The sequence below is a fragment of the Syngnathoides biaculeatus genome, chromosome 14 (genome assembly GCF_019802595.1).
Source record: "Syngnathoides biaculeatus isolate LvHL_M chromosome 14, ASM1980259v1, whole genome shotgun sequence".
Classification (NCBI taxonomy): Eukaryota; Metazoa; Chordata; class Actinopteri; order Syngnathiformes; family Syngnathidae; genus Syngnathoides; species Syngnathoides biaculeatus.
The window spans coordinates 23,608,177-23,635,450 of NC_084653.1; the positions used below are offsets into that span (position 1 = coordinate 23,608,177).

Sequence of the window (27,274 nt, forward strand, 5' to 3'; positions counted from 1 at the left end):
ATTTGAGCGCTTTGAGGCCTTTTTATGTCATCAATCAATTTATAGTTGATGATTGAGTGATTAATTTACCTTTTTTTTTTTTAGTCTAAGTCAGCACTTCTTTATCCAGTATTATGCTAGTAATATTGTTGACATCTCTTCAGATCAACAGTAAATCAGAGGTGTCAAAACCCATTTTCATATCACACCACATCGAAGTTTTGTATTGACGATTAATACAGTCAACCAGACACTCCATTGACGAGCTTTGGCAGACCGCAAGAAATGGTGCAGCAGACCAGATGTGGCCCGCTGGCCTCGGTTTTCACACCACTGGGGTAAAAGCTCATTAGAATGAATTTCGGTCATACATTCAAAAGTCAGACTGCAGGTCCAACTCAGGTAATTACAATATCTTGGAAAACATCATTGATTTCAAAAAGTGAGAATTATACATGAAATATGTCAAGCACAGGAAGGGAAGATTGTTTAAATATTCCGTATATAATTTAGATTTGGCTTTTAACTTCACGCCGATACCCAAATCTTATGTATTTTTTTAATGTAAAAATTAGATCTGAATTTTCCTTCCGAAAAGTATTTTCCTGTGTTTAGATGACATTAATGTATAGTAAATCAAATTACAGAAATACAATCTCTTTTTAATTTTTTTTTTTCAACTAAAACTCTCCCGGAAACCAGAAAAGGCATTTTTTTTTTTTTTTTTACAAATATATTCTGAATTAAGACACACGAGAGAGCAAAATTGCTGATAAATTGTAAAATATTGATTATTTTTATTTTTCAAAAATGCAGCAGAAATGTTTTATGCTTGGACACAATCTAGCCATCCCCGTAGTCCATATGAAAAAGAATATTTCTCCGTAACCCGTTTCGGTGACGTTCTGATGGGATTTCTCTTTTGTCTTTTAATGCAAAAGCACTTCTTCTTCCTCTTCTTCTTCTTTTTTTTTTTTGGAACTGACAGTTAACGATGGATTTAGGATTAAATACGATGGCAACGTGGCACGGTTGGGAAGATGGAGGTTCGGGTCGGGGGGTGTGGAAAACACAACGCGGAAGTTGAGGCTTTTGCGGGAGAAAGTACAAGAAACGCGAAGAGATTTACAAAAGCAACGAGGTTGGCCCTTTGTCAATTTTAGCGGCCGCCGCGAGAGCAGCGACACTTCTGCGGCGTGACCAGTTAATGCGAACGGACTGGCGTTTCTTCTCCAAATGCTTTGAAACGTTAACGCGGTGACAGAAAGTGACAAAAGAGCCCTTCGGCGGTCCGTGTCAAGTCAGCTGGATAACCTCCAAAATCTTTCCAAATTAGAGCACGGGATGATTTTACGCAAGAAGCTGGAGCCTGACTAATAAAATGCCAGAAACGTCCCTTCTGAGGACCTTTTAAGCGGTAGAGATGCAACTTGAGTTTTGAAGAACAAACGGTTGAATGAGTGTTGAATTTTTCTTCTTCTTCTTTTTTTTTTTTTTTTTAAGAATAAAACTGATCCGTAATTTCCGGCCTACAAGCTGCGACTTTTTTCACAAGCTTTCAAATTTTTTCTAATGCCCGCAAGGGGGCACTCGAGCGGAAAAGGTAAGAGTGAAACTGGAATATATGTGCCGAGGAAGTGACTTTTATCGGCCGTGTTAGTGCTGTGCTAGCGTTAACACTGTGCTAGCGTGTTGCCGCTGTGTTACTGGCGTGTCTCAGTGATATTTACCGGTAAATTTTAATTTAACCGGCCCTGTTAGCATTAGTGCTAGTGTGGCGCTAGCATTAGCACTAGCTTTAGCACGTCGCTAGCGCGTTGCTAGCATTAGGGCTAGTGTTAGCACCGCACTAGCGTTAAACTCTTTCTGTGTACCATCTTTCTTTGTGGGTTTCAATGTGGGCACTTGCGGCTTTTACACAGCTGCGGCGTATGTACAGTATGTACCAAATAGTATTTCCTTTACAAATGTACCGGGTGAGGCCGATGACCAGGTGCACTGTGTAGGCCGGGAATTACGGTAATTAATTTAACCCTTTCTCAAGCACTTTTTTTTAACGATTTGGAAATTCAATGCTTTGATCCCAGGAAATTATTGCAGGACATCGCAAAACTCATTTTCATTAGCGTCATAAAAATAATGATATAGCGGTATAATATACATTTCCTTGTTCAGCTTTATCTGCTGATGGCGCCGGGAGAAATCATTATGATTATGGTTCCTTGCCCTATCAGGTCACATAACAATTATCGATAATCGTTTTTTAGGGGGGGTTACACAGAGTGACTCATTCATTAAATGGGTTGATGGCTGTTCATCAATTTCCTTTTTTTTTAAAAAATCAGCCATCCATCCATTTTCTTAGCCGCTTATCCTCACAAGGGTCGCGGGGAGTGCTGGAGCTAATCCCAGCTGTCAACGGGGAGGAGGCGGGGTCCACCCTGAACTGGTTGCCAACCAATCGCAGGGCACATCGAGACAAAACGCCGCACTCACAATCACACCTAGGGGCAATTTAGAGTCTCCAATTAATGTCGGATGTTTTTGGGATGTGGGAGGAAACCGGAGTGCCCGAAGAAAACCCACGCAGGCACGGGGAGAACATGTAAACTCCACACAGGCGGGGCCGGAATCGAACCCGGGACCTCAGAACTGTGAGGCCAACACTTTCCAGCTGAGTTACCGTGCCGCCTAAAAACATCAGAATACAGTTATTATGTTAAATTTAATGCAAAAAATATGATATTTATGCTGGTTAAACCAAGCAAGGTATAGAAGTTATTTAAAAAAAAAAAAGGAAAAAAAACTTTTTCATATAAAACTTATTTTTTATCATTTGATTTTGCAATTATTCTTATTTTAGGGATCCTTTTTTGGTATTTTATATGATGTGACCAATGGAGATAAAATCTTAAAATTTCCAGGATTTTTTTCCACCTCCCACAACACCTCAGAATCATAATAACCAGCCTTGAAAAATAACCAAAACAAATTCAATAATAAATAACTTTTCGGAGATTTTTAGGAGTAGATTTAGTGAAAAAGGAGGGGCAAGGTTAAAGGCGGTCGGGCTGGGGGCGCAATCACCGCCTTGACGTCGCGTTCTCGAACACAATCCCATCTCGTCACGCGCCGGTCAAACAATTAGACGAAAAATATGCCGTAGAATTTTGACGACTAAACATCGACCGGTGTGAAATGATGACGTATAGCAAAGAAAGCCTTTTAAATACTGAAGTCGGTGACGGAGAGAGAGAGAAAGAAAGAAAGAAAGAAAGAGAGAGAGAGTGAGAGCGAGAGAGAGAGAGAGAGACATACAGTTACAGCCATCTTTGCTTCAGGACATCTATACAATAATCGAGTAATATCGGAAATGAAAGCAATAACGTGGTTAAATAAGTCAATGCAAGATCAAGTAAATGCTATTCCATTCTATTTACAGGAATCGAACACACAGCTGGTTAGATCGACGCTCCGTCGGAAAACATCTCGGAGGGCTGGTACGATATATTCCTCGCCGTCAAGTCAGAATCGTTTGCTTTCCCTTCAGCTAAGGTTATTTTCTTTTAAATATGTAATCCCGCTCGCTCGTTGTCCTTAGCTCGACTTGATCTCCTTTTTTTTTGTTGTTGTTGTTGTCGTTTGAAAACCGAAAAAAAAAAAAAAAAAGAATGCTACATTCACATTTCACAGGTTGTTCACAGTCTCGTTCCGTCTCCGGCTTTCTCGGCGCGGTCAGTTCCGCGTCTTGGCACTCCATTAAGTCCGGTCAGAGGTGCCCGTTGACCCGCAGCTAATCGCCGCCGCTCGAGGGCCGCCTTGAACAAAAAAGTTGATATCCGAGCCTGGGCCCCGCCGGATACGGGTCGGTCCCCAACCGCGTCAGAGCAGACGCCGTCTTATCCAAAGTGGCGCCGATCGCAGCTCGGTCCGCCGCCGACCGCTAAAGCTCGTCGTCCGGTCTTGAGGACGCCCGAGGTACGAGCCGGTCCGTCCGCGTCCTGCTGTTGCTCGAGCGCTGCCTGGAACCAACGCACGGTGTGATATTCAAAGCCGTCGTGAGGTGCGCCGACCCCCCCCCCACTTCTTCGTTAGCTCCCGCACAGCTGTTGTTTCTCCATTTGGAACAATCCTGCAGGGTAATTAGTCGAGGTATTTGTGTCCTATCCTTGTTTGGTGCGTGTCTGTGTATAAGCGTGTGTGTTGTAATCATGTCCCGCTGGGGGGGGGGCAAGATTCTTGCCACGGTTATACACGCGTGGTGGAGTGCGTGTGCGTGGAGATGTGCGTGTGCGGCAAGTGTGTGTTACTGTAGGGGCTGTGGTGCGTGTAGCCCTGGTGGGGATGGCCCAGCCTCATGCCCACCACGGACCCGGGCGTCATGGGGGTCATGGGCGTGGCGGGGGTCACGGTGTGCGAGCCCGGCGTCACGGGCAGCGAGCCCGGGGTGAGCGAGGTCATGAGCGGGACGTCGTCGGGCGAGCGGCGCAGGGTGAGGGTGTAGTCGGGCGGGCAGGTGAGGCGCACCGTGTCCAGCGTGCTGTAAATGTCCTGCGTGTCCAAGCCGTCCAGGGCGTCCAGCGTGTCCAGAGTGTGATGGTGGTGCGTGTTGTTCCTCTCGTCCGCTGACGTCGCGTCGGACTCCAGCTGCTTCACCTGCAACGATCGAGTCGCGGATTAAACACTAAAGGCTTTCCCGCAAGACGCGACAAGCCTGGGGCCAACACTAAAGCTTGCACATTTGCAGCGGAGTTACAAGTAGATTTTCAAAACGAGATCATTTGGGGGTATCATGACCTCAATCTGCATAAAATCTCACTTTTTCCCGAAACGATTGTACTTGAAATCATCTCTTCCCATTGAAACGAAGGGCAACGGCTTTAATCGGTTCCAGCCGTCCCCATAAAACAGCAAAAATTGTTGTAATGTGCATTTTAATGAGGAAAACAAGCCCTCCATAATAATGTAGTGTATAAAACATATAGTAATGATTTATTTGACACAATTCCAAACGATTATAAGTGTCACACCGCACCAATTGAATGGACATTGTGCTGTTCCTTCTGGTGTACACTTTGCCATTGGGGCTGCATAAGACAAGACAAATATTCCGTTCAGGCAAACATAACATCCATAATGTGTTCATGAGAAGAAAAATAAGGGAGTGTGTTAGATTTTAGTTTGCCGCACTGGATGTTCCAATGGGGAACATAAACAAATGACACGAGCGGATATTTTAAATAAAGAGAGCACAAAATCAGTTGAGTGGGACTCAGCGGAGCATGCCGGCTCGAAAGGAAATCTGGCATTTAGCGCTTGGTAACACTGCCCGAGAGCCAACAAACAGAACAAACAGCGGGCCAAATAGTCCCCAGAAAACACTTTAAATGGATACCAAGTGAGGCACCTGGACGCGAATCACACGCGCGGGTGTGCCCAAAAAACGCAGACGCGCATTCACACATAAACACGTACACAAACATAAACAACGCGCACGCACACATATTCTCGCTCCAATGGCAAAGCACGTTTTGCAGATGTGCTCCAATGGCAGCTGATCCACTGGCGAGAAACATGCTCGTGCGCAAACCCTTCACGTGGCTTTGTGTTAGCTCTAATGGGATTGTCTGATTAATTACACGGATGAGAAGGACTTTATTGTGCGGACACAAGATCCGGAACCCACGTAGCACCCACAAGAATTGGAGAAAACAAAAACCCAAGAATTAGTATTGGTCTTAGAGTGTGTGGTGGGCACAAGATGACTGCCGTAGCACACGGCACTCTTAACAATTTAACCACCGACTGTCTGATCCTTTACACCGGAAGTCTGGCGTAGTACCTGAAGTGACCTTCTTCTTTTTCTTTCGGTTTGTCCCGTCAGGGGTCGCCACATCTTTTTCCATCGAAGCCTATCTCGTGCATCCTCCTCTCTAACACCCACTGTCCTCATGTCCTCCCTCACAACATCCATCAACCTTCTCTTTGGTCTTCCTCTCGCGCTCTTCCCTGGTAGCTCCATCCTTACTATCCTCCTACCAATTTCTTCACTCTCTCGCCTCTGGACACGTCCAAACCATCGAAGTCTTCTCTCTCGAACCTTGTCTCCAAAACATCCAACTTTGGCTGTCCCTCTAATGAGCTCATTTCTAATCCTATCCAACCTGAACCTCAACATCTTCATTTCTGTTACCTCAAGTTCTGCTTCCTGTTGTTTCTTCAGTGCCACCGTCTCTAATCCGTCCACTGTTTTATAAACTTTCCCTTCATCCCAGCCGAGACTCTTCTGTCACATAGAACACCAGACACCTTCCGCCAACTGTTCCACCCCGCTTGGACCCATTTCTTCACTTCCCTACCACACTCTCCATTGCTCTGGATTGTTGACCCCAAGTATTTGAAGTCGTCCACCCTCGCTATCTCTTCTCCCTGGAGCTTCACTCTTCCTCCTCCGCCTGCTCCCTGCTTTCACTGCAGATCACAATTTCATCTGGTCCAAGGGGAATCCAGTCTAACCTCGTCTGTCAGCCTATCCGTTACTACCGCAAACAGGAAGGGGCTCAGCGCGGAACCCTGATGCAGTCCCACCACTACTTTAAATTCTTCTGACTCACCAACAGCACATCTCACCGCTGTTCTGCTACTCTCATACATGTCCTGTGCTATTCTAACATATTTCTCCGCCACACCAGACTTGCACATGCAGTACCTGAACTGTCCTGTGAGAGGCAATTTCTTGGCTTGGAGTACACTCTGTCCAAATACTCAGCTTTCTGGAGTCTGGCAACTGCACTCTCTCTCTTCAGGTTGTCTGGCATGTTTTTCAACTTAAACCCAACACTTTTTGGGTATGAAGAAACAAGTTGGTCCACAACTGAACGCTGTTGTTTGAGCGCTTCTCCGAGCGAGCAGGTGGTGTCATATCCAAAGCTGCCCAAAATACAGTTTGGTCTACTACTTTGTTTACTTCCTGATTGGCGATCCTTCTGTTTCCCATGACAATCGTATATTCAGTGTCTTGGACCTCCTTGGTGTTGACCACGCACAACAAGGATATTTGATCAGGATTAGTGAACCGGTTCAACATTGAGGATTGTGGTCAGGATTATCTGTGGAGACATCAGATTTGCTGACTTTGGTCAAAGTTATTTGTATATAATTTACTCTGCGATTGTGACTGCAGGTTTCAGAATAAAAAATGCTATCCAAAACGATGTAAACGTTTTGTTTGTACTCTGTTCATTCGGAGCCAACTACAATAGTTAAAGGACGTGGCTGGACTCGATCCCGTCTTGTGATTGGTTGACAGAGATTTGTCACTCCAAAGCAAAAGCATGATTTGAAGAAGAACACAAACAAATCAAACCAAATGTGATTTTTATCCAACACATCTTGTCTCCTACAAGCCAAGAAGCGTGACAATGGAAATGCAAGCCAAGTTCAACGAACACAGACACGAATTTGTCATGTGGCGTTAAAAGAAAAAAATGCTGACTCACCTGTAGTGACATCAGTCCTTCACCCTGAAGGTGAGCGGCAACATCCGCGGCCGTGATATCTCGCCGCGGGGGAGGTAGCGGACGTGGCCGCCGATGCTCCAGCCGCCTCTTGTCTTTCTTGTAGAGTAGAGCGGCGAACGCCAAGATGTTAAGAAACAACAGAGACGCTCCCACCGCTATGGTCACCGAAAGTTCCGTGGAATAGTCCTCGTTGGGGACGTGGACTCCGTTTTCACCGCCGCCCTGTCCCAGCGCGGACTCCGGAGGCTGCTGCGTACCTCCTTGAGACCCCGGATGGCGGGTGCTACTCGGAGGCCAACCCTTGGAGAGCCGTTTGGTGTAAGAATAGGGGGTGTCGTCCTGCGGGGAAGGGCTGTGCGTGAAGGAGGACACCGACTGCAGGAGTTCGTTGACGTGATGCAGGTGAGGAACCAGTTGGAGCCAGAAGGAGATCTTGGTGGCCCGATAGTGGTCTCTGACGCGGGGCTTCAGGCCGATGTGCAGGTAGAGCTGCTCTTTGGGGGTGTACTTGGACCAAGCGACCTCCTCAAAGCGGTTCGGTTTCGTATGGATGAACTTGGTGTCTTGGGGGACGGGCTGGTTGGGGTCCCTGGAAAAAAATGAAAGCAACAATAGATCAGAGTCTGCAGTATTGCTCCAAAGTCCAAAGTTACAAGACTTGAACTGCAAAAGAGTTCAAATCCAGTAATAGCTGCCCATGCAACAAGTTAATCGCCTTTGCAGTGTTATTGATTCCTAGCGAAACCTTGGCCTTGTTATTGTTTTTCTACAGGGTGGAACAAGGGAACGTACTGACTTGGGCAATGAAAGCGGTGTTCGATGAGCGGAATCTTAGTGGGGCATATTGAGAGAGAGAGAGAGACCCGTCACAATGTTCCAAAAAATGTTATGAGCCTGCTATCGTTTTCAAGCAATGTCTGAACCAATCGTGCTAGGTCGCTTGAAAGACACCATTGATGAGTCACTCAAAGTGATGCGCGCAGGCTACGTTGACGAGAATAGCTGCTATGCTTGCGTATAATTACTGAGCAAATTATTAGAAAGACAAACCTCCGGAGCTTGCTTGTTTGACTTTGAAAAAGCCTCAGAGAGGGTGGTTCTGGTACTGTCCTTTTATATTACAACCTTTCGGAAAGGACAGACGACATTATCAAACAGCTCTGTGCCGTTTGACCTGTAAGCGTGTGAATATTTGGAACACTTCCAAAGTAGTTTGACCTTAAAAAAAAAATTGAATAAAAGAATATGCCACAATCTGTGTAAAGTCTTAAGCCGAGGTCAGAGGACCTGGACTTTGTTCATGGTCTTACACTCCCGTTATACCTGGAGCGAGATATTCAAGCAAAGGTTGGGACACGGAAGAATCCAGATTATACTCAGATCCACGAAAGAACGGAAAGCTGTAAATCTGGAGTTACAGAAAAGGATATCCGGGCAAGAGTTAGGAAATCCCAGTCTGCATTTACAAAAGTCTATAGATGTATTTATCACAGTCTTTCTATACATGTTCTATTCTGCTTAAAGGTAACAGTAACTCAATATTAATGAAAAATTGAAAAAACATTGAAAAAAAAACGAACTAGTTTCTCGTTGTAATGAGTAACTTACTAATTACAATAAGTGTCCTTTTCGGGGCTCTGAACGATGGAGCTGTGGGACTAGAAAAATCAATGTGGATATTTGCCATGCCTTGGATAAATTTTAAAGGCTGTTGTTCACCTTTAAGGCTTGTAATTCTTGAAGCATTGAAGGATCTTGTAATCCGACACTTTTGAATTTTAATTGGTGAGAAATCAATGATGCACGGAGCCCCTAAAAGGACATTGAAAAAAAACTAACGGGTTTCTCATTGCAATGAGTAACTTACTCGTTGCAATGAGTGAGTTAGTCATGACAATGAGAAACTTTTACTCATTAAAATGAGTGAGTTACTCATTACAATGACAAACTTTGTCATTACAATGAGATATTTTTTCATTACAATGACAGGCCAGTTTTTTTTAGTAGTACGGAGCCCCAAAAGGGACATTGTGAAAAAAAAAAAACTAACTGGTTTCTCATTGTAACAAGTAACTTAATTACTCGTTACAATGAGTAACTTACTCATTACAATGAAAACCCAGTTTCTTTTATTTCCAATGTCCCTTTAGGGGCTCCATACCATCGCAATCACATGAGTCCAATGTTCATTCAAGTGTTTTCACATTAGGAACTGTCCGACTAACCACCTGAAGACTTTTTTCTTTTTTTTTTTTTTGCTCGAACTGGAGCCCACCCTCTTTGAACTTTCTCTCATTATGCCCAATCAATAGAGCCACTGCGCATCATTCCGATCAATAATAAATGCTTGTACTCCTAAAGAAGAAACGTTTCCTGCGGAGAGCGCGTCGCTCGGATTAGACGAGCAAGCCATTGATTTTGCTGGGGTTTTTTTTCTTTTTTTTTGCTGTTGTTTTGTTTTTCTTTTTAGTATACTGTACATGGAGTCGTACTCGCCTTTTTTCAAGGTCCTTCCATGTAAACGTTGTTGTCCAACCCGGCAGCATCTTAACAAATTCAAATGAACAAATCCTTCTTATAGCTGCTAATTTTTCCACATCCATCGTGCTCTATTCCTCTTTCATTAAACAAGCTAATAGTATCCATATATTTTTGTTTAATAATGATAACAGACAGCAGTTGACTGGAAACCGGTCCGGGTTGTCACGGCCAAAACGTGACGTTGTCGGTGACGCTTTGACTGTTTCGTTCACCGGGCAGCGCCGAATCACTTTTGGGTTTGTGTGTTCTCGATGCCGTCCGTGAGTTTTGTTTTGTTTGCAACACGGCATTTCTGTAAGTTCTGACTTAGCGACGTCCCGCTGTGATTTAGACCAAGCCCCCCCACCACCTCTCCTCTGCAACGTTCTGTGGAAGTGTGCAGGGGTCTCAGTGGAGCAGGCCTCTGTCGGATTAATTACCGGGAACGGCACAGTCGGAGCCCCGAAACGGCGTCCGATCCTCAACAACTGCTTTTATCTCGTGCGTGGTGCGAGAGGAAAGCGATAAAAGGTCCTCTTAACAGCCCCCCGTTGTCAAGTTTGAAACCTTTTCTTTCCGTAGTTTCCTCAGCCAAAAAAATATACGTCCGCATTGAGTTTATTATTATTATTATTAAATTGGATCTACAGAAGCATTCTCCAGCAACAAGAAGTTCATTTTCATATCATAGGGCAGGAATTACATTTTCTCTTTGTTCTTCGACCACATTGCTTCGGCTTTTGATCGGCGAAATCATTAAGCGGCTTGAAAAAAGGCGTCTCGGATTGTCCCGGTCGCGGTTCGGAGAAAAGCGTCAAGGTGCTGTCGCGACGGCGGATTTAAATCGCTGAGCGCTTTTCAAGAGTCGTTTGTTTCCTTTCCGGATGACGTTAAGTTCGGGTTTATGAGGCCCGACGAGAGAAAGGAGATGACGATAACATATTTTGCGGGCCCATTGCGGGAGGGGGTACAATTACAGAGTCCGACCTAAACCTTCTGGAAAAATATGGATGAAAAGTTGCTAGTGCATTGCCATCTGAATAACTACTCACATAAAACTGTGCGCCCTGTTCGGCGCACACAAATCGTGCACCCGTGGCTGATCGTCAAAGGGACGGTTGTTCAGAGACCCCACCAACCCACCCCCAAGAGATTACCGCCCGGGCGGCTGTCCGTATCACCCATATCAGAAACCCCCCCTGAGAGCGGGCTGTTCATCGAACAGGGCCGGCCGGCGGCGGCGGCGAGTGCCGTGTCTTTCTCCTAAATCGTTCCTGACGTGTGGCGGTGTGTTTATGAGTGACCTTGTCCCGGTGGGGGCTCGCGTCACTTCGTTTGGACCGTTTCGCTTTGCCGTCCGCGGAATTCGCAGACTTCGAGAGGGCGGCTGGGTAAGGCTAACCCTGCAACAACGTGTGGTCGCATCCTGTACGATGATAATAGCGACACGGCGTTCTATTGTGCAGTAAATCTGTCGTACGTCCGCGTCGTGGCCGTGGCTGGGCCTTTCTGTGTCGCATACGACATTTGCTATTGACGTGCCTGCAAATAGGAAAAAAAAAAAAAAAACAAAGAAAATGTGTTTTTCATGCGCGGAGAGATTTGGCTTTATGGAATCTCGGCTTTCTGATTTCTCTCATGGAAGAAATGTACTCTGGTGCTGCCCACACACGTAGCGTGTTCAGGAGGCGAAATATCTTCTTTTCTTTCTATTTTCGGGCTGTTCCTCCTCTAATGTGAGGATGCATCTCATTTGTCCATCGGGAACTTTCTCGATCCCAGCCCCGAACCCTCGGAGTGCATAAGAATATTGACCGGATAACGTTGGAATGATTGGGGGAAATAAGACCGTACACTGACGATGACGTCACGTCATTGGCGTGTGTTATTATCATCGTCACAAATGTCCACTTATGGTTCATATATTAATGTATTGCATTAAAGTCAAATAAAATTAACACTGTTTCGCATTACAACTCTGCAGATGCAAAAGCGATCGTGACAGGTGTGACGGTCCGAGCGCTCCCCCGTGCTGAAAAGTCTCCTTGTGATGAATGCGCATGCGTTACTAACGGGGGAACTCTGGGTACGTAGCAGACGCTTACTGGGAAATTTCCCGGTCTCATAGTTCCCCTTTTTCTCCATAGAGGGAGCTAACATACGTTATAACCTAACCCTAAAACATCCATCCATCCATTTTCCTCACCGCTTATCCTCCCGCGTGCTGGAGCCTCTCCCAGCTGTCAACGGGCAGGAGGCAGGGTACACCCTGAACTCAATCGCAGGGCACATTGAAACAAACAGCGGCTCTCACAATCACACCTCGGGGCAATTTTGAGTGTCCAATTAATATTGCATATTTTTGGGATGTGGGAGGAAACCGGAGTGCCCGGAGGAAACCCACACAGGCACAGGTAGAACATGCAAACTCCACACAGGCGGGTCCGGGATTGAACCCGGGAACTCAGAACTGTGAGGCCAACGCTTTATCACCGTGCCACCTACCTTAACACAAAAGTTGCTAAAGATATCCACATATATGTACGTTCAGAACCATCATATTTACACATGAATGAGTGATCTACACGAATGTTAGCATTTCTTTCTTTTTTTAACCTAAAATGGCCATCCCTAGCATGCTAATGCTAATATTGATTGCTACACGGTTAGCAAATGTTGATTTGGGTGGGTGGGTGATTACTCGAGTACTTTATGACATATTGATAAGATAATTGATTCTAAAAAGATTTGATAGTGACGGCCCTAAAAAGCAAGTTTAAAAAAAAAAAGACTTAAAGTGACCTCTTTGTCATTTTTTCCCATGTTTTCTTTCTTCATAACCAAAGGACCTCCTGTAATTACTTTATAAAGCCAGTAACAACAAGAATTTCATAAATCAGATTTACATAGAAGCGGCACGGCGGCTCAGCTGGAAAGCGTTGTCCTCAGAGTTCTGAGGTCCAGGGTTCAATCCCGGACCCGTCTGTGTGGAGTTTGCATGTTCTCCCTGTGCCTGACCCCGTTTGCGCGACAAGCAAAACATCCTTTTGTTGATTAAGGATGAGCGGCAAACCCAAATCTATATCCATTTATGAGGTCTATTTCATTTCGTTTCACCCACTTCACATATTCCCATTTCTTGTTTTTTTCCCCCGCTGTAATAACATGATTAGAACTGCCACATTCAGTGGTATTTTTACGGCTGCCGTGATGAAACGAGTAAATGGTCTCCAGTAAAGACGCCTGTGCATGGAAGGAGCAGTAGTCTGGCCTAAGGGGGGAGGGGGGTTGGGGGGCTAGCAAAGTTCCGCACTGCAGCCTTTAAAGAACAACAAAAACAAATTACAAATGGATGCTTATGTCTTAGAGGGCTGATATAAATAGATGTGAAGAACGCTGAAGCGGTCTTTTGTCTGCTGCCGTCTTGCCGCAGTCAGTCAAAAGACAAAACATCCCCCCCCCCCCGAGGGCAAATCAATGGGGTCTTTGTAAGCCGCTCACCCGGTCTTGGCAAAGTTGGTCCAGTAGGTCATCACCACGGCGCTGAGCATCACGTCGTTCTTGGAGAAGTTGCAGTTGAACAGATCGGTGGGGCCCACCATGGGCACGCCGAACACGTACGGCACCTGCGCTCGCGCACACACAAAAAGATGTCAGGGGAGCAAAGGTTTAGTGCGACGGCTTGCGTGGGGATTTCTTAACAGGGAACCTGCGCTTACAGTGAAGAAAATAAGTATTTGAACACCCTGCAATATTGGAAGTTCTCCCACTTGGAAATCGTGGAGGGGTCTGAAATTTTCATCGTTGGTGCATGTCCACTGTGAGAGAGATAATCTCAAAAGAAAAATCCAGAAATTACAATGTATGATTTTTTTAACGATTTGTTTGTGTGATACAGCTGCAAATAAGTATTTGAACACCTGTGTATCTCAGCAGTAGAAAGACACCTGTCCACCCCATACAATCAGTAAGACTCAAACTTGTAACATGGCCAAGACCAAAGAGGTGTCCAAAGACGCCAGAGACAAAATTGTCCAACTCCACGCGGCTAGAAAGGGCTACGGAGAAATTGCCAAAAAGGTCCACTGTTGGAGCAATCATTGGAAAATGGAAGAAGCTAAACATGACGGTCAATCTCAATCGGAGTGGAACCCCGTGCAAGATATCACCTCATGGGGTCTCCATGATCCTTAGAAACGTGAGGAATCAGCCCAGGACTACACGACAGGACTTGGTCAATGACCTGAAAAGAGCTGGGACCACCGTTTCCAAGGTGGTTGTTGGTAATACACTAAGACGTCATGGTCTGAAATCATGCATGGCACGGAAGGTTCCCCTGCTTCAACCAACGCGTGTCAAGGTCCGTCTTAAGTTTGCCAATGATCATTTGGATGATACAGAGGAATCGTGGGAGTAGGTTTTGTGGTCAGATGAGACCAAAATGGAACTTTTGGGTCATAATTCCACTAACCGACTAAGACAACTGATGAGTTCCATCCCAAGAACACCATCCCTACTGTGAAGCATGGGGGTGGTAGTACGACGCTTTGGGGGTGTTTTTCTGCACATGGGCCAGGACGACTGCGCTGTATTTCAGGAGAGGAAGACTGCAGCCATGTATTGTGAGATTTTGGGAACAACCGCTTTCCCCCAGTCAGAGCATTGAAGATGGGTCATGGCTGGGTCTTTCAACATGACAATGACCTGAAGCACACAGCCAGTAAAACCAAGGAGCCCCCGTAAGAAGCATGTCATGGTTCTGACGTGGCCTAGCCAGTCTCCAGACCTGAACCCAATAGAATATCTTTGAAGGGAGCTGAAACTCCATATTTCTTAGTGACAGCCCAGAAACCCGTCTGATCTAGAGAAGATCTGTGTGGAGGAGTGGGCCAAAATCCCTCCTGCAGTGTGTGCAAACCTGGTGAACAACTACAGGAAATGTTTGACCTCTGTAATTGCAAACAAAGGCTACTGTACCAAATATTAACATTGGTTTTCTTGGGTGTTCAAATACTTATTTGCGGCTGTATCACACAAATAAATCATTAAAAAAAATCATACATTGTGATTTTTGATGAAAATTTCAGACACCTCCACGATTTCTAAACGGGAGAACTTGCAATATTGCAGGGTGTTCAAATACTTATTTTCTTCACTGTAAATGACACATGGCAAAATGCGATGTCGCAGTCTCGGCGTCATTTCTCGAAACTCGTTTTTAGCTTGACGGCTCGCCTCCGACGGTTTTGGGACCGCGATCCGGTGCGACCCTGCCCCGCAATTCACAGAGCACAAGCACACACGCCGTCTGCCGCCATACGGGGAATATTTGTGTGTTTACATCCTCCGTAGGGAGGAAATTTTAACTGACAACATGCAATATTTGACAGTACAGGAGTTCCCAGTGAAATTAATATTTTTATTGATTCATGTTATCATATATAAGGAATCCATTATTCACAATGATGATGATGTTGTTGGTTGGTGGTAATAATCACAATGATAATCATAATATTCAAACGCCTAAAGTCAAACAGGCCAACAGATGCACAATTTGCATTTCAACCTCGGCGAGCGTCTAAAAATAACTCCACTCCCACGTGTGTTTTGTTTTTCTTTGGCTCTTACAGTACGTGATGCCACCGCAGAAGGGTACCTATCATGGCCAGGAGGAAAAGTCGGACCGGGCACATAAAACCAGAACTCAGACGGTTCTTTTTGGCTGCTCAGGAAAATATGGGCAATTACATACGTTTGTTTTCATTGGAATGTTTAGTAATACACTTATCATACGCCACACAACTCAGCGTTTCAGCCACTAAGGCGAGACAAGCATGGAAGTTGTCATCGGAGGTTCAGTAGTTCTACTTTATTCTAGTTTTAGAGCTCGTGCATGTGACCTCACGGTTTTCACGGCGCCATATTGCAGGTCAAAAAGAGCTGCTCGAGGTGTTGGGGGGGGGGGGGGGGGACATCGAACCGGAGCAGAATATTCACAATACCCGAGACTTGTTGTGCTGTTGGTTGTTACAACAGATGAGACAGATATTATTCAAAGAGATCATTCTATAGAATAGCAGCTGAAAAGATTGATGGATTTCAGCAATTAAACGTGATGGATGGTAGACTTTGATAAACCTCTCCCCGACCGACTTTTTTTTTTTTTTTTTAAATATGCATTGTTCTCAAATGAGTCCAATGCGTATTTAAAAAAAGAAAATAAACCGCCAGCCACACAGAGGTTTACGGAGATTAACGTGTGGCCGCAACGCGCTTCCGCGTACGGGAGCTGAAACTTATCCCAGCGGCTTATTCTTTTTTTAAATACGCATTGGACTCATTTGAGAATAATGCATATTTAAAAAAAAAAAAAAAAAAGTATCACGGAGAGGATTACCAAAATTCAACGTGGCCGCGACACGCTCCATGTATGGAGGAGCCGACTCACTGTCTTTTTTTTTTCCCAATCATAGTTAATGAATGTGAGTTTGTGTAAAACCAAGGGTACTTTATTGAAATATTGGTATTTATATTGAAAAAAATCTGAGTGGCTCCATCACTATGTGGGATTTCTTCTTGATTGAGAACAGATCCAGCAACAAAGTATTTGTATGCATCCAGACTTTTCTACGCTTTCAAACTCTTCCGTGTAAATCCCGACGACTTACTCGCGACAGTTGTCCAAGACAAGTGGAAGCGGGTTCATAGTCCAATTTCTTATTAGCGAAAACATCGACTTCGGCATTAAATATGGGTCCTCTATGCCGACTGTCTCTCATTTTTCCACGTACCGACGTTTATTATCACCTTCTAACAGTTTTAACGGTATCGGACAAAACTCTGGGCGTCGTGCTATAATTTATTTCGTATTTTCGTGTCGTCTCCAACTGACTTAGCATTGAAGAATGCTTTGTTTGACCGGCACTTCCGGCCAGTGACGTGATTTGATGAGCTCTATATTTTTGACTGCTGAACTTCTCCGCTACGCACTCGTGTGACAATTCAGAATGTCAAAGTGTTGCTTCAAACATTGTATGTTGAGATAATAGAACTCCAAACAAATTGTATAACTTTGGTTCAAATGGGAGAATTGATTTTGTAACTACAACAACTTCAAATCAAATCGACCACGAAATATGCTCAACTACACCCTCGTGAATGTAAGTTACCATCTACGATTAAGAGTGTAGCGAAAAAAAACCAAACACGAAGGAATCCAAAAATGTACATGTGTACTGGAGTATGTTGCTGTTTTCATCATTCAAATGTAATTGCAAATTTGGGCGCGAAATTTGTTTCATTCCGAAGACATCTTTGAATGCAGATTGCAGGTAAAAATAGAACAAGTGTCACAAAAGACAAGATTAGAAGCTCTGCTAAGTGAAAAGTCTTCACGCAGGTTAGGTATAATAAATAGCACTTGCAAAGTCCCCCCCATAGTTCTATGAATCTTTTAGAATCTCTTTAACCGTTAATCTTTTACACTTCCTCGGTCTGCAGTCTACAATAAAAAATCCAATCTCGACATTGTGGGCTGAGCGCGGACAACAGTGTGCTACTGCTCACTGGAGATTTGCGGTTTGCCACTTTTATTATCGCCGTAATATATAACGTTTTCCACGAGCGTGATTATTGCCGGAGGCGACCGTGAGCGGCCGCGCCTCTCCTCTGCTGCGGGATTTATGTTGATCGAGCACGAGGAGCAGTCAGCCACGCCGGACCCCGTTAGCTGCGGCTATGCTAACATTAGCATGTCCGCCCCGCGAAGCGCGGCCCGTTTAATTGAGTCGTAAAAGGGCGGCGAAACAAAGCGCTGGGTTTTTTTATGGGGCCGACGAAGAGAAAGCTACTGTATGTGCGTGAGGTCGAGCCTTATCGGCGCACTTTCAGGGATGCGGTGTTGGGGCGGGCGGGGGAAGGTGGGGGGCGTGCTTGCCGCAGTCCGTCTCCATTAGCTGCTAACATTTTGCCTTTTTAACTAGCGTACTAACACTCGGCAGGAGACATTTGCATTGATTTGTCCTCCAGAAAAAATCTTCAAGGAGGATGGTGGAAACGTAATTTTGATGTGGTGCATTTGAAATTGTGGAATATTAAAAATGTGTGTATCTTACGTTCTGATCAGGAGTTAGTTGGACTTTAATTTTGTGGACTTTTCCTCGCTCATAGTGCTGCTGCCCATTACGCTTGTGCAATCATTTACGGATCCATCATCGTCAAGATACATGCAGTACATATCAAGATGTATTTTCTCGGAATCGTAAGTAGCAAATACAGCGTAGCGGTCGGTGTGCCTGTCTCTCATATAAAAAGATCAGCGTTCATTCCTTCAATACTTCATCTCACCCACCACCCGGATCAAAACAAGATCTATAGAAAATGATTTGGAGTCCAAACTGTTGCCATCATAAAACGTTTTTTTTTAATTCTACAGACAAGGTTTTCAAATTTCAACACAGGTAATAAGCAGAAAATAACCAGCAATTAAAATCAATAGTAGTCTGTTTCAACACTTTGACTAACGGGAAGTGGTAATAAAAGTTGCTGATTTACCTCACACATCTAGATTTTTTACTTTCAAGCAAGTACAAAAATAAATATAGTACAAATATCATAATATACTTAGCATATGGAAGCTAACCAATGTAGCCTGTGACGCTAATGTAGCCGTCTACGACTTCAATCGGTGCGCCACACCACAAACGGATGAACAACGCTAGCCACAGAATATCCGAATCATAATCTTTTGTCCACAAAGCAGCTGCTCAGTCATAATCGTGTCCACAAGATTTTCGTGCATTGAAGGATTTTTTTGCGAGGGCAGGTTTTACTGAATATCTTTGTAGCTCATCCCCAGACCTTGCATAAAAATTCCACCGTATTACCGTTGTGTAGCTTGAGCCCTGCTTTTCCGCTTGTTCCGTACCATTTCTAGACACGGTGCGCTCGTATTACCGTTGTGTAGCTTGACACCTGGTTTTCCACATGTTGTTCCACACGGTGCGGTCCTTTTGCTAACTGTCTAATATGAAGCCACGGCTATTTTGTGGCCACAAATTAGTATTTTGTGCACATTTTCAATATTTTGTGGCCACGGTTAAAACATGCCCAGAACAACGGTGAGTGCGGTAATGAAGGGAAGAAACGGGTCGTAGCGGGGTGGAACAGCTGGCGGAAGGTGTCTGGTGTGTTATGTGACAGAAGAGTCACCGCTAGGATGAAGGGCAAAGTTTATAAAACAGTGATGAGGCCGGCCGTGATGTACGGATTAGAGACCTTGGCACTGAAGAGACGACAAGAAGCAGAACTGGAGGTGGCAGAAATGAAGATGTTGAGGTTCTCGAGGTTGGATAGGTTTAGAAATGAGCTCATTAGAGGGAGAGCAAAGTTGGATGTTTTGGAGACAAGAGCAGACTTCGATGGTTTGGACATGTCCAGAGGCGAGAGACTGAGGAAATTGGTAGGAGGATGGTAAGGATGGAGCTACCAGGGAAGAGAGCGAGAGGAAGACCAAAGAAAAGGTTTATGGATGTGGTGAGGGAGGACATGAGGACAGTGGGTGTTAGAGAGGAAGATGCAGGAGATAGGCTAAGATGGAAAAAGATGACACGCCGTGGCGACCCCTAATAGGACAAGCCGAAAGGAAACGAAGAATTTAAACATGCCCCCTGTGTTGTGTCTGCATGGCTTCGTAAAAAAAAAAAAAAAAAACAGTTCACGTGAACACACAGCTCAACGGCGTCGGATTACCTCATCGCCGTGCGCGGAGTCGGCCCAAGGGGGCGTGGCCTCGCTCTGGCAGTGGTGGTAGAAGGAGTAGAAGTAGGTGGGCGAGCCGTACTGAGCGTGGAGGTCCGCGGTGGCGATGGCCGGAGCCACCCACTGGTGGTCTGTGAACAACGCCACCAGGGTCTTCCGTCGGATCTCCGCGTTGTCGCGGTCGGCCCAGTCCGTGTACATGAACCTTTGGATTAGAAACACGGAAGGGGTGCCGGGTTAAGACGATCTGGCGAGTCCATCGCCGGTCCACTTAACCCGTAACTACGTGACAACATGGATTTTTTTTTTCAATATGGTGACTTGTTTCCGTTTCAGATCGTAGGAAATGGAAGGAATCGTAGATCAATCAATCAATAGAAAATCATTTTTCCCACAGTTGCCTGGCAACGTGATTGCAACAAACTATTGCTCAAAATAGTCCATGAAAACTCCTGTTAATGTCGTACCACGCTGTTTCCTTTCCCCCCTGTGCGAAGCGAAGAAAACAGGTCGATGCGTAGAAAATAGCAAACGCTGCTGCATCAGGAAGCGTTTTACTGTACTCTATCTATGTTGTGGCACTACCTCTTGAGAAAAATGTACACGTTCACCTTATGCTCTCTCTGAGCGTGTCGCGGCCTTCGGGGTATCCATAAAGACTGTCCACAAAGTCCGACACGGCAAAGTCAAAGTCCTCGGCCGTGACGCCGTCCTCTGAGTCAACGATGCCCTCCACGAACTTCACCCCCTCGCCCTGATTCACCCCCAGCATCACGTCATAGTTGAGGAACTCCCCCTGCTCCATCAGGATCTGCGGATCATCCGGGATCACGTCCCCGTCGATCACCGGGGCGAAAGCCGTGTGGTACTTGGCCGGCGTGACGTGCTGCTCCACCAGCTCTCGGTAGCTCCGGCCCTGGAGGCAGGCCACCAGCTGGGCGCTGTCGTCGATACCGCAGCCCACTCGCTCCCCCAGCTGTCGGGCGTACTTGCTGGGCTGGTAGTTGACGGCCCAGCTGGCTAAAGCGCTGCCGCTCTGGATGATGGCCCTGTGGAACAAATCTGAGGCAGACGTGAACACGAATTAGAATCAACTTTTGAGGAGAATGCGTATTTGTGACCGTAGTCGGAGTTTCCAGTCAAAGTGGGGGAAGTAGACTCTCCTAAAACCCTAACACAGTCTTGAAATCCTGATGCAAGACCCTAATCACCCAACTCTTTAAACCCAAATTCCAAAACGCCCATGTACAAGGAACAGGTTGAAATATTTTCGGCTTCGCTGGGTAAATACAAAATACCGACGGCAGCTTTTGTTCCTTACTCACCCTCGGAGTAGTGAGACAAAGTCAGTAGACTGACGCAGGAAGCCCCGGCCCCAGACCCGAACACGGTCACCCTGTTTGGATCCCCTCCAAACGCCGCGACGTTTTCCTTGACCCAGCGCAGAGCTTGGATCTGGTCCAGCAAGCCGTAGTTCCCTTTGGCGGCCTGGTCCCCGGTACTCAGAAATCCTGCAGACCCGCACATTGCGTTAACACACTGGAGTCCCGAATGCGTGTAATGGTTCTAAATAATCGATACAGCCAATGTACACATGCCGGAGGTGTGGAGCTCCCTGGAATGTAAACCCTGCCTCAGAACTCCAACCACTTTTGAAAATCCCGATTAGAAACGCTAACCTTGGCTGGACACACACACGAAAAAAAAATGGTTTGGAAACATACCCGAGTTCAAAACCCCGATGATACAGTAAACCACTACTTTGGACCCCTAGCCTAAGCTTCAAATCAGAATTTGAAACCTCGAGCTGGGCCTGAAAATTTTAAAACCCTTATTCTGCCTTTAAAGAAAAACATTTTAAACCCTATACAGACACTACACACCGACGTGTCTTTTAACCTTAATTTGGAACCATATTCTGTCCTTCAACCTTAACTATGTATCATAACATGAAAATCAAACCCAGTCCTGAAGCTCGACTTTGAAAACCTTGATTTGAATCACTTACCCTTTCTTGAAAGCCCAATTTTAAAGTCATGTCCTGGTTTAAAACCCCAATTTGACACCCATACCCAAACGTGAAGGTTTAATCATTAATCACGATTAGAAGCTCTGACCCAGGTTTGAAACCCTAATTTCAAAAACCATAACCTTCCCTCAAATCCCTGATGCAAAACTGAAATTCTTTCCCCTAGTTTGAAACCCTCATTTTAAACTATCTTGAAACCCAAACCATAACTTCAAACCCTAACTCTGGCTTGACACCCTGATTGCCAACCCGAACCTACAAATTTACCCCGGGCCGGAAACCCTAATCCTGTCTTAAAACCTTAACCTTGGCCCGAATCTTAAACTCTAACCCTGTCTTAAGAACCCAATTATAAACCTTAACATGAAACCTTTTGCTACAAAACCCGAATTCAAAACCCTAACATGGAACCAAAATGAACCAAATCAGAAACCTGAGCCCTGATTTGTAATCCAAATTTCATCGATCCATTTTCTTCGCCGCCTATCCTCACAAGGGTCCCGGGTCGTGCTTGGAGCCTATCCCAGCTGTCAACGGGCAGGAGGCGGGTTACACCCTGAACTGGTTGCCAGCCAATCGCAGGCCACATGGAGACAAACAGCCGCACTCAAGATCACACCTAGGGGCAATTTAGAGTGTCCAATTAATGTTGTATGTTTTTTGGGATGTGGAAGGAAACCGGAGTGCCCACCTGGAGAAAACCCACGCAGGCACGGGGAGAACATGCAAACTCCTCACAGGCGGGTCCGGGATTGAACCCCGGACTTCAGAACTGTGAGACTAACTCTTTCCAGCTGATAAACCGTGCCGGAACCAAAATCAACCAAATCAGAAACCCACACCCTGATTTGTAGTCCAAATTTCAAAGCCTGCCCAATGCTTGAAACCCGAACCCTGTTTTGAAACCGCCATTTTTTAACCCTGAACCCCAAACCCAGCCGCAAGCTAGCTTCAGTCCTTAACGCAAGTCCTCTTTTAAGAGCGCAAAATATGCGTCATCGAGCGCAGACGCTCGCTGGGCGGAACGTGAGCGGAACCAAAGCCAAAATGGAAGAACTCATTCATTTTAAAAACCCCACCAGTAATCCTCTCAAACAAGAAGCATATTAATGGCCAATTAAAGCCCGCTTCCCATTTTAGGTCGCTTTGAATATTCCGTACGTGTTCACGGTAAGATCTAGGTCAGCGCCGGAATTTACCAAGACTCTTCAAGACGTGCTCGAGTTCCAAGCCCAATACGATTAAGCGGGGAAAAGAGAAAAATCTACCGCGTGATCTTAAGTCCGCCGGCTCGCCTCGCGTGTCCAACTAGTACGACGAAGGACGGGTGTGAAGACACCGCCGCCCGTGATGATGGATGATGATGAGGAAGATGATGAAGGTGGTCTTAATGGGGGCGGCGAAAACACAGAAGATGGAGGTGATTAAAACACAAACACGTGACTATTTTGGTAGCTCTGAGTGGTCATTAAAATCTAACCCATTTTAGGAACTTAATCAACACGTTTTGTTTGTTGTTGTTGTTGGGGGTGTTGTCGCCGCGTCCGTGAACTAGTAGCAGATTTGTGTCATTTGTTAAAAACGTCTGACGGGCACCAGGTGGTGCGAAGACCTGCTTGGAATGTCCTTAATTACCATTCTTTCGGCGAATGAATCAACTTGTGGGGAATTTGACAATCTGGAAAAAATTACGTACTTGAGGGGTCCCCAGCACTTCTTCTTCTTCTTTGTTTTCTTTCGGCTTGTACCGTTAGAGGTCGCCACAGCGTGTCGTTTTTTTCCATCTAAGCCGATCTGGTGTAACACCCAACAGTCCTCATGTCCTCCCTCACAACGTCCATTCTGCCACCTCCAGTTCTGCTTCCTGTTGTTTCTTCAGTGCCACCGTCTCTAATCCGTACATCTTAGCCGGCCGGCCTCACCACGGTCTTATAAACTTTACTTCGGCTAATCTTCATTCCTCTCCTTTCCAGTTCTTACCTCCATCTTTCTAACTGTTCCTCCACCTGCTCCCTGCTTTCACCGCAGATCGCAATATCATCTGTGAATATCATAGTCCAAGGGGATTCCAGTCTAACCTCGTCTGTCAGCCTTTCCATTACTACCGCAAACAGGAAGGGGCTCAGGGCGGATCCCTGATGCAGTCCCACATACACACACCTACGCCACATCTCACCACTGTTCTGCTGCCATCATTCATGTCCTGTACTATTCCAACATATTTCTCCGCCACACCAGACATGCGCATGCAGTACCACAGTTCCTGTCTTGGTACGCAGTCATAGGCTTTCTCTAGGTCTACAAAGATTAAGATACAATTAACAAGTGTTGTAATAAGTTAATAAATTAATAAGTGACGATAAGTGAAGTAATAAGATAGAATTTAGCTCCTTCTGACCTTCTCCGTACTTTTCCACGAGCATCCTCAAGGCAAATATAGGCGTGAATTTGGCTGGACAAAAAAAAAAAAATGTCTCAAGCGCTCATCCACAAGAGTGGAAAAGAAGTCGGAACTCCCACTTCGACAAAAATCCCACCGCCAATCGGAAGCAGATTTACGAGACCGGTGAGTCGCGAGCGCGCATTAACGCCCGCGCCTCGCAAAATGATCCAATTTCACTTCACCGGTGCAGAAATGATTAATTTATTAGCCCCAAAGAATTGATCTCCGTCGTCTCCGTCTGGCGGTGATGAATCGCGGCGGCCGGAAGAACGGAAGGCTCTCTCGCGAGGTGCAATGGGAACAACGGAGGAGTTTTGATTTCACACTCATCGCAGAATCAATTCAGATTACAGTAACATAATTTCACAATATTATATGCGGTCTACCATTTGTGACATTTTTGTTTGTTCTTTGTTATGCGCATTGACTCAACACAGGCTGGGAAACGCTGCACGAGAAAGACGGGTGACTTCATAACGAATCATAATAATTTTAATGTCCATTGTCGCTTTCATTTTTGTTTATTTATCCATTTTTCTTCCTGAATTTTTTCATTCCGCAAGAATCGTGCACGCGCTTCGGGCTCGTAAATCTTCGCGGCGCGTTTGCTTCCCGCGCTGGAGGAAATTATCGAAATGATTTGCGCGTGGAGCTGCGCTCAAAGCGAGAATTTAAAATATGCTTTTTAATTATTTAAGAGAAAGGGCACATGGATGCTACTCGCATGCTTTTTTTTAATACACTTTTAATACCACTTCGTGAGAAAAAGGATTATGTATCACTAATGACAAGACGTGCAGTGTCAGCACGTTAACTTTACGAGCAGTGGGCAGAAATTATGTCATAATTATTAATGTAAGTAAAGGTGTGATTTCGCTTCGCTTTTGGAAAAGAAAGAAGGTACTCACAAAAATACTGTACACACTGTAAATACATGATAATACCCTCAGTGCGAGTATTTTCTTTTCTTTTTGTATTTTTGTTTTCATTCCTTTGGGTTTTGCTGTTTTTTTTTTATATCAAGAATGCCAGGATTACATATTTGCTTAATGGAGGCTTTGTGCACTACACATTTAAGATTAAAATAATAATAATAATAATAATAACGACGGGGATCAAGCGTTTACCCATTTAGAAAACAATTGGTGTAGCGGAATATAAAAAGATTTATAGTGATACCGTTGAAAAAAATATATATTTTGTTTGTGAAAGCGAACTTCAAGTAGTGGTTTAATTATTAATGCAATCAGATTATACATTTTGTCGTACTGTAATAAAAACCATGCTACTTATCCTGTGGTCTGCATTAGGAATTTTATAGTATTACAGTACACGCGTGCACGGTGCTATTGGTTAAAGCGCTGGCTTCTTGGTTCAGAGGACCCGGGTTCAAATCCCGGCCCCACTTGTGTGGAGTTAGCGTGTTCTCCCCGTGCCTGCGTGGGTTTTCTCCGGGCACTCCGGTCTCCTCCCACATCCCAAAAACATGCAACATTTATTGGACACTCAAAATTGCCCCAAGGTGTGATTGTGAGTGCGGCTGTTTGTCTCCATGTGCCCCGCGATTGGCCGGCAACCAGTTCAGGGTGTAACCCGCCTCCTGCCCGTTGACAGCTGGGATAGGCTCCAGCACTCCCCGCGACCCTCGTGAGGATAAGTGGCAGAGAAAATGGGTGGATGGATGTATTAGATTAGCTTTGACGATAGCGCCACGGTGGAGCAATTAGTTAAAGCGTTGGCCTCACAGTTCCGAGGACCAGGGTTCAATCCCAGACCCGCCTGTGTGGACTTTGCATGTTTTCCCCGTGCCCGCGTGGGTTTTCTCCGGGCACTCCGGTTTATCTCCCACATCCCAAAAACATGCAAGACACTAAATTGGCCCTAGGTGTGATTGTGAGTGCCTATGTGCCCTGCAAATGGCTGGTGACCAGCTCAGGGTGTACCCCGCCGCTTGCCCGTTGACAGCTGAGAAAGGCTCCAGCACGCCCCACGACCCTTATGAGGATAAGTGTCCCAGAAAATAGACGGATATAATAGTATATTACAGTCATGGTTGAACCTGAGCCCAAGTTGATAAGTCGACATAAACCCTGAACTGGACGCAAATGTTTTCAAGATTGAATACATTTAGAATAGATTTAATACCCCAATTAATCACATTCATTCAATTTAATTCAACACATTTTGCGAGGAGTTCGAAACGTTTCATCAAACACGTACACCACGTTTGCAGGTATGCATGCCAAGCTCATTTTTCCTGTCGTCAAATCTTTTCCACCGCATCACACGCACACGAAATGAGCTTCCCTCATCGTGTTAATTCTCATTTAGCGAGCGTCCAATGTCATAAGCGGAGCGAAAATAGCAACATTGGCGGTTACGCCGCTGTTGCTCCTCTCCAAAGGCCACAGAGGCAAAATAAACAAAGATATAAAAATGGTAAAGTTCAACATGCATTGTTTGCACACAAACAAATATTATATGGATACAACACACTCATTTACAACAATAAAGAAAAAAAATCAACACACATCATCAACTGTATTTCCTCAAATAGTTATAATAGTTGCCCAAACCAAGTAATTAATCAATCCATCCATTTTCTCAGCCGCTTATCCTCACAAGGGTCACGGGGAGTGCTGGAGCCTATCCCAGCTTTCACCGGGCAGGAGGCGGGGTACACCCTGAACTTGTCGCAAGCCAATCGCAGGGAACGTCGAGACAAACAGCTGCACTTACAGTACAATCACACCTTGGGGCAATTTAGAGTGTCCAATCAATGTTGCACGTTTTTGGGATGTGGGAGGAAACCGGAGTGCCCACCCGGAGAAAACCCACGCTGGCATGGGGAGAACATGCAAACTACACACAGGCGGGGTCCGGGATCAAACCCAGGTCCTCAAAACTGTGAAGCCAACGCTATACCAGCTGATCCACCGTGCTGCCATGTTCTCGACATACTTTATCCAAATTAGAGCTATTGAGAAGCCAATATGTGATCCCGCAAAAAAGTCAACCCTGCAA

At 45.4% G+C, this 27,274-nt stretch overlaps 1 protein-coding gene across 1 annotated transcript in view; it reads right to left on the minus strand.

Annotated features, from left to right (window-relative positions):
- Nucleotides 1-706: 706 nt before the first annotated feature.
- LOC133512704 (neuroligin-4, X-linked-like) overlaps nucleotides 707-27,274 on the minus strand; it is a 51,176-nt gene continuing 24,608 nt past the window's right edge. The window contains exons 5-10 of the mRNA XM_061842601.1: nucleotides 21,104-21,289; nucleotides 20,390-20,840; nucleotides 19,770-19,983; nucleotides 13,521-13,645; nucleotides 7,479-8,088; nucleotides 707-4,635 (exon numbers count right to left, since the gene is read on the minus strand). Coding sequence (XP_061698585.1) covers nucleotides 4,228-4,635; nucleotides 7,479-8,088; nucleotides 13,521-13,645; nucleotides 19,770-19,983; nucleotides 20,390-20,840; nucleotides 21,104-21,289 — 1,994 coding nt within the window. The 3' untranslated portion in view covers nucleotides 707-4,227. The remainder of the gene's footprint in view (nucleotides 4,636-7,478; nucleotides 8,089-13,520; nucleotides 13,646-19,769; nucleotides 19,984-20,389; nucleotides 20,841-21,103; nucleotides 21,290-27,274) is intronic.